At 44.1% G+C, this 21,457-nt stretch overlaps 1 protein-coding gene across 1 annotated transcript in view; it reads left to right on the top strand.

Annotated features, from left to right (window-relative positions):
• Positions 1 to 2,057: 2,057 nt before the first annotated feature.
• LOC100465222 (POU domain, class 6, transcription factor 2) overlaps positions 2,058 to 21,457 on the top strand; it is a 56,718-nt gene continuing 37,318 nt past the window's right edge. Inside the window, exons 1-2 of the mRNA XM_034640925.1 lie at positions 2,058 to 2,195; positions 8,078 to 8,215. Coding sequence (XP_034496816.1) covers positions 2,058 to 2,195; positions 8,078 to 8,215 — 276 coding nt within the window. The remainder of the gene's footprint in view (positions 2,196 to 8,077; positions 8,216 to 21,457) is intronic.

The raw sequence follows: 21,457 nt of genomic DNA, 5'->3' as shown, positions 1-21,457 counted from the left end.
ACCACCACAGCCCAAGGAAAAAAATATAAAAGCCTCTTTCCCTGCCTCCTTATCCTGCAGCTCCCAAAACATCAAACCTAAAGATGAAGCCTTCCTTCCACCCAGCCCTACCCACACCAGTTCCAGGCATGCAATTTCTAAGGATGTGTAGGGCTTTGAGTCCAAGGTATCCAGGGAATCACTGGCTCTTCATCTTTAGAGAGTGCTGTTATTGAGTATTATATCCCGGAGGATCCCAGGACTCTTGGCGGGAATCTGCCTGAGCCACTGAGAGGAGCCTATAAGTGCTGGTTCATTCACAGGAGGGAGGGACACATTCAGGGATGATTCAGGAACCTCGGGACTGCATCACCACATTCGAGGCTCCGGCCAGTCCAGCCAGCACAGTGTGAGAGACTGTAAAGTGTGGTGCTGTATTTAAAAAAAGAAGAGTTTAGACAAATTTGCCTCCCAGATGTTTACTCTTTAATGTAAATATTAAAGGGCCAAACTCCCACCAAGGTCCTGGGCCAGCCTACATGTCCTGGACTCACTCCTTCCTATGTTCATTCAATAAATGTTGGTTGAGGGCCGCCTGGGTGCCTGGCATGCTCTTCTTCCATTCCTCAGCCCCCAGTATCCACTTTACCCCAAGAGTAAAGAGCCAACAATGCCAAGGAATCTATTTCCAACCCTTCCTTGACCCCAGGGGCTGTCTGTCAAGGAGCTGAAGACAGAGCAGTGAGCCAAAATCTACATTCTAGAGAGGGTGATGTGGGGAATAAACCAATGAGAATATTAGACTCTCTTAGGGCTGTGAGGTAAGCAAGGAGAAGACTGGATGGAGAGCAAATAGGAGTTTTCAAAAACTGTATTGTGGCAGATTGCAAGTATATACAAAAATAGAACAAATAGTCAAACAAACTGTATGTGTCTGCCACCCAGCTCCCACGTGCTCCACCCAAGACCTCCTTGTCTATCCCGCCCTCTCCCCACCCCTCCCCACCATGGATTATGTAGAAACAAGTCTCTGGCATCATATGGTTTCCTTATACATGTCTTGGTATAAATCTCTGAAAGAAAGGGGATGCCCACTCAGACAGGGTGGTCAAAGCAGGTGTCTCTAAGGGATGAACTGGAGAAGAGATGTGTGAACAGGACACAGAGCCAGCAAATGTGAACATCCTGACATAGTTGAGGATCTGCCAAAGGGCCAGTGTGTCTGCCCTGGAGGGAGCGACGGCCAGAGGGGACCCAATCCTACAGCAGCATGAAGTTCCTAGAAGGAGGGAAAACACTTACTGCAAAACATAGATCATGCTTACCATGTGCCAGGAATTCCTCCAGCGGTTTGCATATGCTCACTTGTGTTATTTTCCCCAATACCCCCATGAAGTCATGACCACCATTAATATTCCCCTTTTACTAAAACTGAAGAAGCCTGCGTGCAGAAAGCATGTTACTCTGTTCGGGGGTGGCTTATGAACAACAGAAATTTATTTCTAACAGCGCTGGCGGCTGGGAAGTCCACGAGCAAGGCACCAGGGTGGTCAGGCTCTGGTGAGAGCCCTCTTCCTGGTTCACAGCACCTTCTCACCATGTCTTCACATGGTGGAAGGGGCTGGCGATGTCTACAGGGTGTCTGTTATAAGGCACTAATCCCATTCATGAGGCCTACCCAAAGCCCCTCATCCTAATACCCTCTTCTTTGGGGGTCCAGATGTCCACCCATGAAGCAGGTGGGGAGGTGGCACAAACGTTCAGGCTGTAGCAGACAGGTACTGCTAGTTACCAGCTAGTAACTAGCAGCCTCAGAATTAGAACCCAAGCAATCTGGTTCCAGAATTCCACCTCTCAATCCTTTCAGGTAGAATGGCTCATCTCTTGCCAGGCACATTTCTGTGCAACTTGGAGAAGTATAGGGGCAAAGACTCAGAGCTGCCCCTTCCAGGTCTCTTTGGACCCACCACCCATCTCAGGGCCCCCCACCCTGGATTACCACCCTCTCTAGGTCTGGATGCCGCTTCTCCTACTTCCCTTCCCTCTCCACCAAAGTCTCTTCCCCTGTTGAAAGCCCCATGAGGGTAGGGAAGAGGGCACTTGGTCATCACACTGTTTCCCCTCATACTGTGCCCATAGCACAGTGCGTACTGAATCAACGGTTGTGGGATGAAGGCATTAATGAGTGGAAGGAGGTGATGCTTGCGCTGTCGCAGGTAATGATAATGTCCCACCTAGGTCCCCTGGAAACTCTCTTTTCTGTGAGTTGCCTCCGCCCTTTTGGGGGGCGTTCAACAACCAGCCCCTGCAGCTCTTCTTCCATTCCTCAGCCCCCAGTATCCACTTTACCCCAAGAGTAAAGAGCCAACAGTGCCAAGGATTCGATTTCCAACCCCTCCTTGACCCTAGGAGCTGTCTGTCAACCAGGAGAATTAAGTGCCGAGGGAGAGCATCCAACTTCCTTGCCTTGGGGTGGGACAGCTCTGAAGCCGAGGTCACACTCCACAGCTCCTACGGGATCAGAATCCTTCCCTTCCCCATCCTCATTCTGGGGACCCCACCCTCAGACACTAGGTCACTTTAAAAATTCCCCTGTTAGCGAATATGGCTGGATAGTAGAGCATTATTAGGAAGTTACTATGCTTAGAGTTTTGTCAAAAAATAAAAATAAATCAAGTTTATTCTAAAACTGTAGTGGAATCGATGTGATTTGACATTGATGAGCCAAAGATATTTTAGGATATGGTAGTGCCTGGGTCATGCCTGCAAACCTCAGGCACTCCAGCCAGAGACTTCTGATGGGCAGAGGTTGGATGGTCAACATCTAACACGTCACCGCCTCTGCAGGAAAGTGGGCAGAGAGCAAGTGGCAGAGCTGGGCTCGACACTAAAACTCACAAAACTGATTTCTAACTGTTCTGGTTGTATCACAGAACAATCATGTGGTCTAGGACATCTTAGGAGAAAGCCTAGTAGGATAAACCCCACATCAAATAGGTTGTTGGGATAAACATGGCCAACCTTCCAACCTATGTCTACTGGTATTTCCTTGACATTTTAAGAGAAGGCTGGGGGTAAGAAGTACAAGTGCTGATTTGGTTAGAAGAGTCCCAAGGGACCAGGAGACACATGTGTCACATCTACAGTAAAAGAAAGGCAAGGACCTAATGCGTGTAAATGAACTTGGAAAGACATATTTGCCATCTTGTGTCTAGGCAGCCACTGCAAGTTACTCGGACCTTCCATAGGAGTGAACTGTGACGAATGCATTTATCAACATCCTCATTTAAAAACAAATGGTGCCACAGTTTCAGGGTTCTAAATGGAAAAGTTAGTAGCAAAAGGATCTGCTCCAAAATCCATACTCTATGAAATGCACATAGCTCATGAGGAGAATGATAAAACTATAGATCATGGGCAATTATGCTCCAAAGAAAGGTCTCGAGCCTGCTGCATTCACAAGTCCCTCTTAGAATAAAGGCATAAGCAGAATATACCACCACAGGGTACTTGCCTTATCACGCTGCCGTATTTTCATAAATACGATTCATAATAATAGAATACTGTAATCAGCAATGTGTCATGAAAAGTATTCTGACTGTTAATGCTCAGACTCAAGAAACCTGGATTCTTTACCAGGCTGTAGGTTGTGAGTCTTTCAGAGAATGGGAAGATGGGACAAGACTTGGAGAAAGATACCCCTCCATCATGTAGTGACATAATTTATGGTGACGGTTATGTGGTGGCATACATATGACATCATCTAGTGCTCCTGGAAGAGATCCTATCAGAGCCTTTCTGCTCATCACCATTTAGTGTTCTCAGATAACAAAGATGCGTACAAAGCTCTGCAGGCCTGGGAATATGGATTTGTTTCTCATTATGAGAATATCGAAAGGCGCATGTAGAAAGAAACCATGGCGAATCCGAGGGAAAAGTTTTTACAAATCTTCCTGCATGCCTTCACTTTCAAATCAGCAAGCGTGGGATAGATTCATTCACAATATTTTGACACGAGGCAGGAATTAAACTCCAAAATGGGTGTCCTTGTGGAAACCCAACAAATGTTGTCAACAAAGTACAAGAATAACATGCTAGAAAGGTCTCCTTTCACTGGTCTGTCACGACCAACCCCAGCCTCAGTGTCAAAACACTGTCTTCCCCCTTAATTTCTCTATAAATAACCAACTATGAGAAGCCCAAGATGAGCAGGTGAAGTCAGTATTTCAATACTTCTTTTTGATGTCCTCCAGTCTGAGATACTTTCAAGTGGCATATTTGTCTTTAAAGTCATGAAACTCGCCTCACCTAGTAATCTTGTTAGTTAGCTAATAGCTTCCTTCAAACTATTCTTTCAAAATAAGTCAAATAAAATCAGAGGATGCAGTTAAAATATCAAAACAGAGAACACATTTGCCTGTGTCCACATTATTTCCAAAGGGAGAAGATATTTGTAAAGGTGAGTCCTAATTCTGATGTACTGATGAGTTCAAAGTCCTCCGCACAATACGAGCTGTGAGACTGATAGCTAGCATTTATCAAGAACATGATATATGCCAAGTATTGTTCTCAAACTTTTGTACGTATTAGCTCATTTCATCCTCATCTTAACTCTGTGGATGGTACCATCTCTACACCCATCTTACCCGTGAGACAATGAGACCTGATTTACTTAAAGTCACAAGCCAACGCAGTCTGGTTTCAGAGCCAGTGCCCTCCCCCCACCCCAGTACAAAATTGTTTTTAAAATTACTCCATTATGTTATTCTCTAACATTGGAGGGAAGCAGGAGACTATCTTAAGAAACTAGTTTTTCCATTAGAAGGTTTGTAGACTGTCTGTGAATTATAGAACTGTAGCTCGATGTATTGAAGGCGTGGATTCCATCTGGAGGCAACGTGAGAACCTTGGCACTCTGCACACGCTTGCTTTGGGAACTGCCACGTTTATAAACAAGCCTGCACTGGAATTCAGCCTGACTGTTGAGTTGGTCCGTGGAAAATGCAAGTATGTCATACAATCAGACTTCCTTTGGGCCATCCTTTAGCTGCTTAGGTACATTGGCAATGAAAGATCTGAAGGCATAAACTTGGCAGCGACTTCAAAATATCCAGTTGGTCCTAGAATGTCAGCGTGCTCATTATGTACATTTGTTGCGCCCGGGCTCCTCGCTGTCCAAATCTACCCTGAGTAGGAAGAAGGACTGATAGGAACACTGCTAATATGACATGACGGGGGACAATGCAGAGTGACATGACCCGAGGTGATGAAGGGAACACTTACGGTTTCCCGAGCATTCCTCCCCACCCCCCACCCCCCGCTTATCTCCATGCGTATTACATCCCTGCCTTGGCAGTCACAGACAGAAAAGCCCAAAGATATTTACGAAGCTGCATCCGTCAACACCACCAATGGTGCACCTGAAATGTTGTCAGCATGCAGTGACTCGTCCCCACCATCCGTATGCACCACACTCCCTTGCCTTTGGTTCTAGCTGCACTTCCGGGGACCAGTGAGACATCGCCCCAGAGCCCCCATGCCTTTCCCAAAGACCTAGGTCAGGAAAGAAGAGAGTCATCAAGTTGGCATTTGTTCCATTAAGAGGGAAAGGCAGCAAAGGGAGGAAACTAGGACCAAGATAGAGAGGAAAGAAATATTAAAAATCAACAAAATCTGTACATTTGTGGTTGCTTCGGCAACCTTCCAGAACAGTGCAAGGATACCCGTTTCTGGCCCCATAACACAAAGGCTTAAGTAGCTACTTTCAAAACCATAGTTTATCCATTATAAGATGCCTGAATTTACAGCAAATACATGGGACTGTAGCTGGACAATATGTTCATGTCCTAAATGTAAGGAATTCTCCGGTACCAGTGTTTCCAGAGAGTAATTCCATAATTTCCTATTTGAATTTTTGATTGCCCTACATGTTAGGGAAATGTCTTACAATTTCTGAAAATATTTTCTCTTCATTAAAGAGGAATTCACTATCTTCTTAGAAAACATTCTGCACGTACTGATTCAAATTTTGCACCCAAAACTCATGGACAAAATGGCATATTCAACACGAACACCAAACGACACATGATTTCATTGTTCTTTGAGATTGAGAAGCTTATTTTGAGATCTCTCTGAACCTGGGGAATTTCACCGTGATTTTAACATGTATGGCATAAAAGAAATGAAAACATACCAGCTGGCACGTGAGCTGAGATGGTGTGCCATATGCAGGGTCTGTCCGGGCAGTTTGGGGAAAATATTCCCAAAGATCTTCTCACTTCAGGAGTGAAAAAAAAAAAAAAAGGTACACAGTACAAACTCTTTGACCTAAGGTAGTCAACCCAAAAACAGAGAGAGTTTTCACTTACCATCCACCACTATTTGCCTCATCTACACTATAAAAATAGAACACCAAGAACGCGTCTAACCTGAATTTTAAATCCCGTGGTGGTAATCTGGGATAAGACAGGGTTTCTTTGAGGCTGATGAATGAGAATATTTTTTCTCCTTCAAGAGAAAATCATTCCTGTCTTTTAGGAGAGAGATAAAGGCAAAAGACACATAAAGTAATGAGCTTAAAGTGGATTTTCACTTCTTTAAAAAAAATGCGCTAGGTCAATGGGATTTTCTGTACAACTACTTACGTGAAATTCGGTTATAGATGAATAAAGAAACCAGAGAAATAAGGATATCACATTAATGAAAAAAGAATCCTTAAATTTCTGTCCCTTTTGGTGTTTCCCCTGGCAATTAGTATTCCCATCCTCATCAGATGATATAAAACTCTAGACAAATTTCCAAAGGAAGTAAGCAATAAGATATGTTTTGAGGGAAAGGAAGAGGGAAGGAGGAGAAGAAAGAAAGAAGAGAGACTAAGAATTGAGAAAGTAAAGAAGAAAGTAGAAAAGCTTCTAGGACCCGAATTAAGTACGGCATTAATTTTTTTCCCACCAAGTCTTAGTCTTGGCAGGCTTCTGCTAAAATGCAGGAATTTCATGGATGTGGGAACTGGTGATGGAAAATGCATTATTATACACAACAATCGTTGTACTTGAGAGGAACTATATGGGAAAAAATAACACCCTAGAATAAATACAAATGAAATTCATGTATCAAAACCAATACTGTGAAAATAGTTTAAATGTTTCTTGAATTTATATCTAGTCATTAACCTAAATGCAGATTTTAGTTCAAGCTACACTTCTGCCTCATGGTCAGAAGGCCTGAAAACCCGTGGCGTGGAAAATTGGCAGGATAAAGAATATTGAATTGGTCTCCATGGAAAAACAGGTTTTGGCAGCTATAACTTCCTCCTTGAGTGGGTCCCTCCACCCAAGTCAAATTCTCCTCCCTGTTTCACTCTTGTCCCAGGAAAGAGACCAAGGGAAGGCCACATATTAGTTCAACAGTAAGCAGATAGGTGTCAACTTGGCCATTCACCAGAGGACCTTCCTCCTTGGTCTTGAATCCCATGGTTGGTATGAGTCCCCCTTGCCCAAGTCCCAACCCTAGACTCCCCCTCTGAGAGCACAGAGGCTGGAGGTTTCCATTTCTACTGACTTTGGTTTCTGTCTTCCTTGGAGAAGAAAGTGGGGTGAGGCACCTGCCTTACGTCATGACGCAATTCACAAATGAAAATGATCAATTCATTTGCAGAAATCCTTAACATCTGTTCCTCCCCTCCACTCCTACTCCCAACCTATGTAAATCCACATTCGGTCTGCTCACCTCAGGGAAAGGAGACATTTCCCCAGAGTTTTATTTAGGACAAAGGACAAAATCCAGGGACTTCTCCAAAATCGCTCATCCACCGGGCAAGACCCTAACGCCCCCCCGCCCCCACCACCCCAGGGCCCACTTCATTCTTTCCTGGGGCTCCACTAAGCAGCCCAGGGTTGGTGGAAACTATTTTGTTTCCAGCCTCATGTCCAACCTCCCCAAGAGCCCACAGCTTGGTCAGCTGGCTCCCTCCGGTGGGTCCCGGGCCCTTTGCATGAGCCAGTTGGAGGGGACCATCCTTACCCCGCGTGAATGTTGTATCGGTGTTCTGTGCCTGTGCCTCTCGGTGGTTTCACCCTGATCTTTTCTCTCTTTGCAGCTGGTTAATAATCCACTAGCAAGTCAGGCTGCAGCAGCAGCAGCCATGGGCTCCATAGCAAGCTCACAGGCCTTTGGCAATGCTCTCTCCAGTCTTCAGGGGGTCACGGGTCAACTAGTTACTAATGCACAAGGACAGGTGAGTGGGAGATGGGAACAAGAGTGAATTTTTATGGCAGATTGAACTCGGAGAGGAAATGAATTTCTTTTGCATGACAGTGATATGTAACCACATCCATTCAAGGCAAATAAATAAATGTTTACTAGCAATGTCAAGAATAGGAGAAGGGTTGGGAGGTGTTTCTATATTTTAGAAGCAAGATTATTTTCCTTCCCCTAGAATGGCTAAGTTTTATTTTGTTTTTATTTCTGTACAATGGCTCGTGTTCTGACCTTAACTGAGGGAAATACTTTTCATGACGGGACATTCTTTTCCTTTTTCTTTTTCCTTTTTTTTTTTTTAAAGGTAAATTTTAAAAATAAAATTTCAGTTTTGCTCTTTTAGTTATTCATTCTTTTTAAACTTGGACAATGGGGGAAACTGGGAAGTTTCCTTCCCTAATTGCTCTAAGATCTCTAAAGTAGCCCTAAGCCAGCCGATTTCTGAATGTGTGGGGACGTGATGGGTGGGACCAGTGCGGTCTCGGGAGAGGTGAGGGCCTCTTGCTGATTCTCCTGGAAGCTCGGCTGGTTCTGGTACGCCTGCAGGTTTACTTCAGTCTGCTGGGGCCAGCAAACCTTCCTCATGTCATGGGCAGCGTGCCCGTTCCCTTATACCCCTCCTGTCCCTGCGTCTCGGTCCCCAGGGCGCTGACGGAGCTTCAGATGAGGGGAGCTCCCCCTTTAAGACGCCAATGAACCTAAAAGCTGCATGAAAAGCAAACCGGAGTTAAAGCTGAGGGTATCAGAAGGGCCCTCCATTCAAAGGCTTGACATAGATCCTCAGTGGCTAGGGCAGCCCGACCTCAAGTGTGGCCATTTCTGAGGACGGAACAGAAGGCAGAAGGAGCTTGCACCCTCTCCAGGATTTTCCCTCCCAGACTTATTTACTCAGCAGTGAGTTTACGGATCCCTGCTTGGCCTGCTCCGTGGAGAACAGGAATTGCGACGTCTTGAACCCTGTTTTTATTTTACATAAAGAGTAAACAGAGATGCATTATAAGCTAAACCGTCTCAATCTACGTCCCAGGGGAAAAAAGCTGACCTTGTTATATTTCCTGGGCGGGTGCAGGATTGTCCCGTCAGAACCCCAAGGGCTGAACGATGGAGCTTGTCAAAGAGCAGCCCCAGGTAATGAATCATCTTATCACAGGTGCACACCACACATATTAAAGGAGGGTTGTATGAACACCGTGCCCTCCACAGTCACCTCTCAATGTCGGCTTTAACCCTTGTTCCAATCCCTTTTCATCAAAGGATCATTTTATGCAGCCGGCTCTAAATGGAGGCTCTCAAAAGCCTATTAAGATTTCTGGAGGGACGGGGTTTTGGCGTGGAAGAAAAGTTGGTTATAATATCTATAACTCATACTCAGATCAGGTCGGTCCTGGAAGCTGCTTCCCAGAGTTATGCCCAAAATAGAACACCCCGATTCATTCCTGCCAGGCAGCTGGCCCTTGAGATGTAAATTCTAAGAGTTCAAGATGGAAAGCATATCCACTGATGTGTATTGCCCCCTGATTTTTCTGCTTCCAGTGTCCAAGGAAAATGCACCACTCTGCCCCACCACTTGAGAATTTGTGATGGAGAAAATGCTTTATTGCTGAGAAGGAATTATTAGGAGTTTATTCTTCCGGTGATTTAATGGCGGATCATTTTGCCAGTTAAAAATCCATCCCGTTCTCAGGGGCTAGAGTTACAGCCTTTCCGCTCTGTTTGGCCTTTGCCAGCTCCCACCCCAGGGATAGCTCGCCCCGCCCATGAGTACCCTCAGGAAAATGAGCTTCCGATTAAAAGCTTGATTGGCACTCTGCATATATTGAAGAAGAGTTGGTTTTAATTTTAAAATTCTTTTGTTTTAGAAACTGTGCTCTGATAGTTGACTTGATATGGTACACAAACCTCCGAAAGTGAAAAAAACTTACATCACAGAGAAATCGATACTGCCCACTCGTGAAGTCTTGTCTGAGAGTTCTAGAAACATGCCCAGTGGCATCGTGTAATTAACTCCTCCTAGTGCTGGAGAAAACCAAGGTACTCACGTTTCCAAAGTCGATGAATTGGCCACGTTCCTGTAGCACTGCATGTGTGCGTTTTTTTAAAAACCTTTATAATATAAACACAGTCATCTTCCCAGAAAAAAACGTGCATGCTTTGCATCTCTGGGCGCAAAGATACTTGTGTGTATCTTGTGTGAAGTGGCCAGATTATACCAAAAAAGAAGGGCAAAAATTACTTGGGGTGTGTGTGTGTGTGTGTGTGTGTGTGTGTGTTCCTTATGCTTGTATTAATGTGGTACAAAAAATAAGACTACATTGGAATCAGGTTAATATAATTAGCCTTGCTCAAAAACCCGTGTAAACGAGAATTACTTTATCCAGCCCATTTTCAATTCCTTAAAAATCTCCACAGAGCTTTCCCAGAAAAGGTACAAAGAGAAAACTCTTAATATATTTATAGATCCCTTCATTTGAGTTCTTGACATCCACTATTTTTTACATTTGGAAGTCTGCCCAGAAGTAATAACATTAAAATCTACACCTAGGTTTGGAAAGCGTGTTTTACTCTGCTGATACTTGGGGGAGGTCAGGCTGCAGAGGACGCATGGGGTTGGGGGGGGACTGATCCTTGCTCCCCCCTGCTCAGATTCTCTCTCTTGGCTACTTGGAAACCAAAATGGGATTACCCAGGAAAAGACTGACTAAATTCAGACCTGCCTGGGATAGGATCCAAGCTCTGCATGTTTCTAATTTTGGACCTTAGGGCAATCAATGACTTTATCTTCTTAAACCAGAGTCTTATCCTCCAAGTTTAAAGCAACCTCTGTGAGGAGGCCCAGTCCAGTGGCTCATGGTCTCGGGGCAAATGGTTCTAGGTCTTCCTACACAGCGGGACAGATGCCCACCCCACACGGGAAGGGAGACATGCCCCAATCTCAACAGAAAGAAAGCCCCCCTGCCCACTGCCCCCCGAAACTTGCAGTTTTGTTTCCTTGTCTTGGAATCTGACTGTTTCCACTTACTGGATTTCAGTAAATTTCAAGGGATAGAAAACCGCCATATGTATAGGGACTTTTGTTTTCTCTTCTTTTTTTTCCCTAACCAGCTCAGTCATTCTTTTACCTTTCTGACTCTGCCATCCATTTGCGGTTAATTCAAAAGTCACACACTATTCCAAAGAGTGATGAGTTTTCACAGAAATACTATATTCTAAAGTCACAAAGCACATATCTTACCCCAGGACTGTTAAAGTTTTTAAAAATGATATCGTACCCAGCTTCACTCTGAGGTGGGAGGGTAGCAAGTGTCCTCTTGGTAATTCGTGATCATGAAATTTATGATGACTGTCACAGTGCGAAGAAGAACATTCGAGTTGCCTTTGCTTACCAAATCAGGAACTCCTCGGAGTGTGGAAGCCAGACAAGGGAATGAGCACTAGCTAGACACGTGTTTGGATCGTATGTCAGCCAATAACTTACTGGCTCTGTGACCTCAAGCAAATTACTTGAGCTCTCTGAGCTTCAGTTTCACTATGAAATAAGGATAATAAAATCTAAGTCCCTAGATTTTGAAGTTTAAGTGAGATAAGGTGTATAAAAAGCCTACCATCATGCCTGAGTATACAGGTAAAGACTCAGTAATAAAAAGTGACTACAAAAATCATCAGCATGGTTTAGAGTTTCATCTAGCATTTCCTGGAAACCTATCTGTGGTTTGGATATATAGCAAGGGTTAATAGAACCTACAGGCACACAGAATGGGTTCTGGAACCAGGAGGCCATTCATCAGCTGTGAGACCTCAGGCGATTGACTTCCCTCTCTTATGCCTTAATTTCCTCATCTGAAAAGTGGGGATAAGGGGGTCCTGGGTGCTTTAGTCTTGGTTAAGCTTCTGCCTTTGGCTCTGATCATGACCTCAGTTTCCTGGGATCGAGCCCCACATCGGGCTCCACGCTCAGCAAGGAGTTTGCTTCTCCCTCTCCCTCTGCCCCTGCCCCTCCCCCCAGTCGTGCGGGCTCTCTCTCTCTCTCAAATAAAGAAATAAATAATGCTAAAAAAGAAAAATGGGGATAAAAAGGGAACCAGCTTTTAGGATTAAAGAGCTCAGCATGTGGTCAGGCACATAGTCAGCATTCAATAATGCTAACACTCAGTATATGCTGTTATTATTAATTAAGAAGCTATGTGTTTTCAGTTCACATTGTGCACTCAAACCCACTGTGTGCGTGAGGAGTTTGAGAATGTGAGAATCTTAGCAGTAGAACATGAAGTTATTTTAGGGAAATCTTACCCTTACCCCGGATAGTGCAGTAGGGGTGTGTGTGTGTGTGTGTGTGTGCTGTGTACGTGTGTGTGTTCTTAACACTCATTCAGTGGGTACGCTCAGGATTTGGCAAGTAGATTTACCATCGATTTGTTCAGCTCTAGAACTGGCTTCCCGATTGCCCCTGGCAATATCTCCTTATTGGCATTATTGCAGGAAAGTAAAAGCAAATGAAATTTCATTTTATCCTGGGGCTAAGGAAAGCATTTTACATTTTAACTGAAGCTCAGAATGTTTCCTGATGAAATTAGCTCTCCACCACTGTGAAATTTTCTTAAGTGGCAACAAGTCAAGCCAGAGTCCCTCCCTCCCATCCTTAAAGAGCCAGTCAAGAAAAAAAAAAATCAACTAAATAACATTACCTTTTTTATTTTTTATTTTTGAAGATTTTATTTATTTATTTGAGAGAGAGAGCCAGGGTGCGGGGAGGAGCAGAAGGAGAGGGAGAAGCAGACTCCTCCCTGAGCAGGGAGCCCAGACATGGGGCTCAATCCCAGGACCCTGAGATCATGACCTGAGCTGAAGGCAAATGCTTAACCAACTGAGCCACCCAGGCACCCCTACTTTCTTTAATGTTTAAAAAGGAGAAAAATTTAAAAGACTTACCCATTCAATTCATTACTCAAGAATATACACAGCATCAAATAAGCAAGCCATGGCTGAGCAGAGCTGCTTTGGCAAGACAGAAGGGTTTGCAGGAGGTAGGAGCTGCCTTCCAAAAGGACCACAGGCCACGATCAAAGAAAAGCAATCTGCTGATACTGATTGTAGCCTATTCATTGTAGCTTAGAAAAGACACCCTTGACAGTGCAAAACCATGGATGGTGGGTCGCCTCCATTCGGCAGCCCTGGGCTGGAGAAGGGCGAATTCCAGGGTAGGAACACCACCAGCACCGCATTTGTACAAACCAACCATTCTAATACCATAACTTTCAAATAGGTGAAAGATACATGTCTTAGAATTGAAGAAACATGATGCTTACATTGGGACATTCCTCTGAATTATTAAAAATCAAAAGCTAAACAGCATCTCTAGAAGGCCATAGAGCAGCTAAGAGTGTGGGCTTTGAAGGAAAGAGGTGTGATTGGAACGCTTTTCTAACTATGTGGCCTTGGACAAGTTACAGAAACATTCTGGGCCCCTGTTACCTCATCAGTAAAGATGGGAGTGATAAGACATCTCACATACTTTGTGGTGGGGTTACACATGATAGTAGCAGGCAATGTGCTCAGCACAGCACCTGATATGTCTTAAGTACTAACAAATAATATTAATTTATCAATAAATTCATGTAATAGCTATTCTTTTTTAAATGAAAAGCCAGCAATTGACCCTGAACCATGGATTGCTAAAGTAATTCAACAGCTAATTTAAATAGAAAGATGAGAATCTTTTAGAGAAAATCACTACAAGATGAATGAAGATGAAGTTATAATAAATGCAAATCTCAGCCAAAGAATTGAGATATAATGATTTTTTTCAGTAAGTGTCCATTGCACCTCTCTGTGGGTTTTATTAGATCTGCACAGGAGAACAAATAAAGCCATAGCTGCCAGCGTTTGTAAAACTAATTTCAAACCCCGTGCAAAGGAGATAAAATGTGTAACTGACAATGTGACTAGAGCAAATGAGGCACATTAGACACATCCAGATAAACAGTGGATCAGGAATTCAAGGAGTTTCACACATACTCTTTAATTTAACTTTTTAAATTATTTATTTGAGAGAGAGCAACGACAGGGGGGAGGGGCAGAGGAAGAGGGAGAGGCAGACTCCCTGCTGAGCAGGGAGATCTAGACGGAGGCGGAACTCGATCCCAGGACCCCAGGATCACGACCTGAGTCCACAGCAGATGCTTAAGCGAACGAAGCCCCCAGGCGCCCCTTATTTTATTTTTTATAATGAAACACATTAAATGTATAAAAAAGTAAATATAATTTTTTACAGGAGTGCCTGGGGGGCTCAGTCGGTTAAGCAACTGACTCTTAATTTCAGCTCATATCTTAATCTCATAGTCTTGAGTTCAAGCCCCAAGTTGGGCTCCGAGTTGGGCATGGAGCCTACCTAAATAAAATAAGCATGATAATATTTTACCAAAAAAAATACAAAAGGATCCTTGTTCAACCATGTTAACATAACAGTAACAGAAATATTAAGATATTAACATTTTTCCGTATAAGCCTCAGTTCTCTTGCTTATTTTTAAAAGAAATAAAACATTACTGATACAGCCGAGGCCTTGACACGTTCTCCCCCAGCCCCCTCGCCCCCAAAGTGGTAGATACTATAACACTGGTCATTCTTTTCATGCAAGATTTGCATCTTTACTAAAAAATGGTATCTTTTTAAAAAGCTACAAAATCATATGTACTGAAGACCATTTTTAATACAAAAAATAGAACATATTGTTTAGACACGTCGCATAATTAAGAATCAAACATATTTTGCTTGAAAATTCTGAGTAGGTATCTTAAAATTCAGAGTTGGTGTCTGTGTATTTTTCCCCAAATATGAACGGAACAATCTAGATAATGGTTTTGGGCATGTTTTCTAAACCAAAATTCAAAACCGTCTGACAAAAGATTTTCTTTTCTCATTTGCAAATATTATATGAAGTCTTAAGAAGGTGTAAAAATTCAATCACATGCAGAATACATATCAAATATGCATTTTGTTAATCGCATCTTTTTTTTTAAGAGAGAGAGAGCGCGCTTGTGCGAGGTCGGGAGCAGAGGGAAAGAGAGATTCCCAAGCAGGTTCCACACCCAAGGCAAGCCAGACAGGGGGCCCCAACTCAGGACCCCGAGATCCTGACCTAAGCCCAAACCAAGAGTCGTAGTTTCAACCAACTGAGCCACCAGACACCCCTTAATCGCATTTTTTAACACTTTTAAAATCAGCTCTTTCCAGAGACTGGGAAATAAATGTTCATGGGGTTAGTAATATTATAAGAATTTTACCCTGGCTTCATCTGAGTAATAAAGATGAAACAATAACAACAATAAACAATCTCAATCTTTCTACTAACGTATCCAATTTCCCCTTTGAGCCCGATTGAGAGCTTTATTTCCTCATTTCAGGAGAGGCCATTGCATTAAAGCCCCGTTTCCCTAAGTGTGCGCCTTGGAAATGGACGAGCCCCCCTGGGCCGCGCACAAACGAGGGTTCCCGGGCGGGAGGCGGGGAGGAACCTTGGCCTTGGCTCCGCGCGGATGAGCTCGGACAGGGGGCGGGGGGCGGGGTGGGGGGAGGCAGCGGGGCTCTGACGCGCGGCAGACACCTTGAACTTTTCTGACCCCGCTTTCCCCAAACTTCATGTCCACCCCACATTTTGCAGAATTGACCTTGACGGAGCACGCTTTGGGAAATGCTGCGGGGAGTCCTTCACGCGCGTTCCTTAAAACGCTTTCGATTGCGAGATAATGATTTCAGTCCAAAAGGAGGCCCTTCCCGGTGTTTGAGCGCTGAGGCTTTGAGGGCGCGCACAGCTGGGAGCACCTTTGCGGGGAGCTGGAGGGGAGGGGGCGCCGGTCTGACCTCCGGGCTGCACCGCGAGCGCGCAGTGCTGTCCCCAGGCCCCCGCTGGACGCGCTGCCCCGAGCCACCGGTCAAGGCCGGAGTGGACGGGGCCGGCTGGTGGAGTGACCCGGGGCCTGGCCCTCGGGTCCTGGGTCCTCGCCCTTCTGAGGAGTGGGGCGCCCTTGATGGTAAACGGCGCTAATGAGCCCTGATGGCCCTGGGCTGCGCAGTGATTTCGCGGGAGGTGATTTGATGGGAGGCCTTGCCTCTGCAGAGGCTCGGCGGCTGACACGCAGGACGTAATGGGGTCTCAGAGCCGGTCAACGCCAGCTGCAGAAGCACGCCCTGTCCCTGAGCGAACGCTCAGCCCACACCTTCGCTGCCCGGCCAGAGGTCGCCCCTCCATCCCCGCCGTGGTTCCTCCTTACCTCCCCCATTTCTGAAATGAGAGGGTTAATCCCATTAATGCCAACAGCCCGAAGAGCTGGCCAACTTGAACTAAAAATAAAGCACCCTCTGAAATCGTTCTTCCTACGCTCCAGCCCTCAGTGCAACCTGTCGTGCGCAAATTAAAGGAGTGGCCAGAAATAAATAAATAAATAAATTAATAATAATAATAATAACAAAATCTCGTTTTAGGAGATTTACCCTGTAGATTGAGCCAGAGAGAACCAAGGTCTCTCTTATCTAAAGCAGAATTTTGAATGGTGGTGCTGTTACTTTTTCTAACCACTGCATTTTTTTTTTTAATTCTTCATCTATGAATATTTCGTTTTCCTGAGAATAGGGAAATGTGTTCTTGTGTAGGCTCCTGAATGGAGATTGGGCACATCCTTTCTGGGTAAATAGGAAAGGGGCCAATTAACTAATGAAGCAACCTAATTAACAGCTGTAATTCCAAACAGGTAATAAGTTACAAGGCGCTATTCGCAGACGGCTCCCTCAGAACTGATCCAACTTCTCAAATCTTTGACTAGCAGAGCTTACAATCCAGTCAGTGCACCCTGACTGCAAAATAGTACCACTAACCCATGTTCATGTAGCTCATTTCAGTGGCAAAATTCTAGAACCGTGTTAGTTCTTAGAACACTAGATTTTAACTAGGACATTCCATCCGGTGAAGTGATTTCTAGAAAAGAATAGTGGAATTAATGATACCTCCCAGGCAGTGAGCCTTCACCATGGGGCTGGTATCATCTGTGATCCTGTCAGAGGACTTGACCGTAGTTTGATTACCCCAGCTGTGCCCATGAGCAAACTTTTGGGATGACACCCTTAGGAACTGGCAGCACTGAGATCTGAGCCCGAAGTCCAACCATATCCTCCCATACCACCCTCACTTTCTTGGGTTTAAAGACCTAGGTTCATTTCCTAGAGGCTCCATTAGGTCACAAACTCCGGAAACTTCCTTGCTCCATCTGCAAATGGGAACTGTAATTCTTGCCCTATCAACCTCAAAGATTTCTCTTGAAGATGTATAAACACAAGCTTTAAACCTTGCCAAAATAAATATGTTACTTTAATCAATATTCTCACCATTATTATTTTTGCTGATCAAAGGACCTGGAGAGGAAGTTCAGGGAAGTCTCTAAAGCAATGAGATAATCTTGAACAAATGACTTCAGGTCTTCACTTTAACCTGCCGGGGAAAATCAGCCTCAAGGCATCAGGGTCTGGGGTACTGTGGGTCCCCTGCCTTCCAGCCAGGCATCCTAGCCAGGCGGGAAGAGTGTATGGTGTGGGTTTGATAGGGGCATTCACCAAAGTGAGCCTTTCAGAGCCACTTAGGGAACTCTCTCAATGAATGGGGTTGGGGCTTTTTGTAGTATCACACAGCAAAATGATTTTGGAATTGAGGAAGCTCCTGGAGTGGCAAGGCACTATATATTTCCATCTCCTTCCCTTTGGAAGCTGCCCCTCTAAGGAACTAAGCCCTTCTAAAGAAAAAGAGAAATAGCTAACAGTCTATTCTGAGTCCAAGAAACCACTGATACTAAGTTATACCATCAATTTAAGAACAGCTTTTTTCAGAATGGAAGAAAATATTACCCCATTAAACAGATATTTCAACGGTTAGGGCAACTTGATTTCACAAATATTAAAAGTAGAAAAAATGTGGGGGTCTTATAATTGAGGAAGCGTGTTATTTATTTGATAAATAGCCTTAGCCAAATCCAGTACCGAAAAGACTGTATGCTGGGCTATTGACGATGACTCTCTTTTCAGTAATTAGATTTTAGTAAAAAGTCAAGGATGGAAGTGAAAGCTATTTATGTCTCAGTTTTCCCAAGTAGAGAATGAAAATTAAACTTGATTTGGATCTGAGGGCGAGGAAGTACTGAATTTTGACTTAGCATCCCTAGATCAACACCAGTTTTTTCAGCGCATGATTTTTATGGTTAGGCAGAACATTCCTAAAGAGAGGAAAACATTAAATTCACATGTGAGATGCATTCAACCTCCAAATAAATGTTCACTGAACCATTTACTATGCCATACGCCCAATGACGCACCCAACTTTCTTGTTGGCCCGTGAGTTGTTGACACGAGGCAGTCTTCTTAAAGACGTGGGCAACATGTCCTCAACTCACAGGCCAATAAGAGAGAAATGAGAAATAGATCAGAAATAGGTAGGAATGGAAAAGTCACAATTCAGAACAGTGGGAGGAGCCAGGTTCGAGTTCAAACGTACAGAAGTAGGCCTTTGCACGATCCAACTGAATTTAATGCAGTCACATAGAACATTGCTCCAAATTGCTAATCAGCTCATCAACTAACATTTTCCATCTTATAAAAATAATAATAGAAATAGATCCTGAGATGTCATAACGCGGGGGTATTCAGGGTGACAGCAAAGTCAGGATGTGATACAGCTTTATACTTAAAAGTGAATGGCATCAATCAAGCACCCCCCCATACACAACGGAAACACATTACATACTCCCTAGCTCTGATGCTTATCAATAGATAGTCACAAAAAGTCGGTGTCTCAGAGTTACGGAGGTGGACAGCGCGAAGGTCCACCTGGTTCCATAGAAGGCGCCCGCCAGCCCAGGCTTCCGAGTTAGACACCACCCCCAAGCAGCTCTGTGACCCCCAGGCAAGGCAGCCAGTCTAACTCAGCTGCAGTCTTCGCTTCTGGGCGCTGACAACAGTATCTTCCTCCCTGGGTTGTTAGAGGGATTAGTACTAACAATAATAAAATTCCTAAAGTCCTGCCGTCTATTGAGCAATTTCTTTTTTTTTTTTAAGATTTTATTATTTATTTAAGAGAGAGAGAGAATGAGAGAGCAGAAGCAGCAGGGGGAGCAACAGAGGTGGAAGGAGAAGCAGGCTCCTCGCTAAGCAAGGGGCCCCATGCGGGGCTCAATCCCAAGACCCCAAGATCATGAGCCAAAGGCATACACTCAACGGACTGAGCCACCCAGGTGCTACTGTGAGCACTTTCTGCACAACAAAGAGTGCTTAGCATTCAATATATTCTTTCATTTCACCTTTACCACAACCATGGAATATGGCTTATCCCTATTGTACAGATTAACAAACTTCCAAGATCACCAGCTGGAAATGGCAGAATCCAAACTCAGTCTTGTCCGTATCAGAGGCCACTCTTAATCACTGTGCTCTGATAAGAATTTAAAACTTTTTGTCTGATTCACTGATGTAGCCCAAGCGGTTAGAATGACTCCTGGCCCACAGTAAGCCCTAAACATAGTAAATAAAATCTGTGGAGTGGATGCATAGAGCCTTCATACAAGCTAATATGCTATTCGAGAAGCATTTTCCATAAATTCATCATTTCATTTCCTTCTTACATGGCTCTTGCCCTAATATCCCTAATTTACAGCTGAGCAAACATGGGTTCAGAAGAGTTAACCAGCTTCCCAGGGCCACACAGTTAGTAAAGGGAAGAGTCTGCAGTTGAGGGCAGATCTGGTTTCTTCGAAACTCGGCTTTCCTCTGAGTGAAACTGCTTTCAGCGCCTCTGGAATGAGTGCCTAATACACAGCCTGCCACACGGCAGCCTTTCCATATATATAGCACGCTTCTCATCCGTGTATATTTTAATCCACTTAGGGTGGTTGATCTAAAGTAGAGTCTGTTAAATATATTGAAGTTTTACGGGGAAATGCTTTTAAGCATCCAGCATTACTGTACCTGATGGAAATGGCATTGTCTGTTTACTTAACTTTCTTCAATGTTTTAAACTACTGACGTTTTGGGGTTGCTGTAAGGAGGAAAAGTAATAAAGGATGTTGAAGGCTTGCCACAGCCCTGGCACTTAGTGTGTGGTAAGCAAACCCTGCCCCTCGCATCTTGTTCCCTTGACAACCGGCGTCTTGGAACCCAGGGTCCCTCCAGCACGGGGAGGGCCAGGCGAGGAATTTTGAGTCTGCTGCCCACACCATTAGTAACAGGTTAGGCTGACTACCTCATTGTCTCTAGATTGTCAGCAACAGAGGGCTAAGCGATGTGTAGTTTGCCTCTATAACATGACTTTGTGGCTGCTGGACTTCATTTAATCAAAAAGCATGGCTGCAGGATGATTACCTGCTAGGTTCATTTAACTACTGCTGGTTTCCTTGATGCTCTAGGATAAAAAGCATATCCACCTACCTTCAATAAATCTGTAGGTGATGTTAGCAAGCTCTCCCAGGCAACCAAAAGGAAGAGATTTAGTGATATACATAGCTAGAAAAACAAAAATCTGTTTTAAACTCAAGCACGGAATTTGAGGATTTCATGGCAAGTTATGGATGGATTTTAATGTAGCATCTTCTCAGTATCGTTGAATTATAAAGGAACTATTTACATTTGTTAATATAAAAGGTGACATCTTTGGGACCACATCAGGCTCCCTCCTCAGTAGGAAGTCTGCTCCTCCCTCTCCCTCTGCCCTTTCTCCGGCTTCTGCTCTCTCTCACTCACTCTCTCTCTCAAGTAAATGAAATCTTAAAAAAAAAAAAAAAAAAAAAAACCAAGACACATTCCTGATAAGGCTATACTTCAAAAATCGCTTTTGAAATTACAAATTCCAAAATTCATACTATTGGTATAAATTATAAATTATTGAGCTTAAAACGGGACAGTTAAAAAATCGTTACAGTCGTGGTTTATTCATAATGATAAATTACATTTTTTCAGGACCACATTTGAAGTACCAGAGTCGATACGTGCGCGCACACACACACACCCACACACACTCTAAGGGACATTTAAAATAGGAAGCACAAAACTATGAGAAACCACGCTAGGACGAGTGCAGTGGCCCTCTTCAATCACATCCCTCCACACCTGGCTTGATGGTTAGGGGTAAGGGTGCAGATTGGTCACCTCTGAAAATGAGGATGCAATTTCATTAGAAAAACTCATCAGCATA

The sequence above is a fragment of the Ailuropoda melanoleuca genome, chromosome 1 (genome assembly GCF_002007445.2).
Source record: "Ailuropoda melanoleuca isolate Jingjing chromosome 1, ASM200744v2, whole genome shotgun sequence".
In the NCBI taxonomy this organism is placed as follows: Eukaryota; Metazoa; Chordata; class Mammalia; order Carnivora; family Ursidae; genus Ailuropoda; species Ailuropoda melanoleuca.
This window is presented reverse-complemented; position numbering and strand designations above follow the sequence as displayed.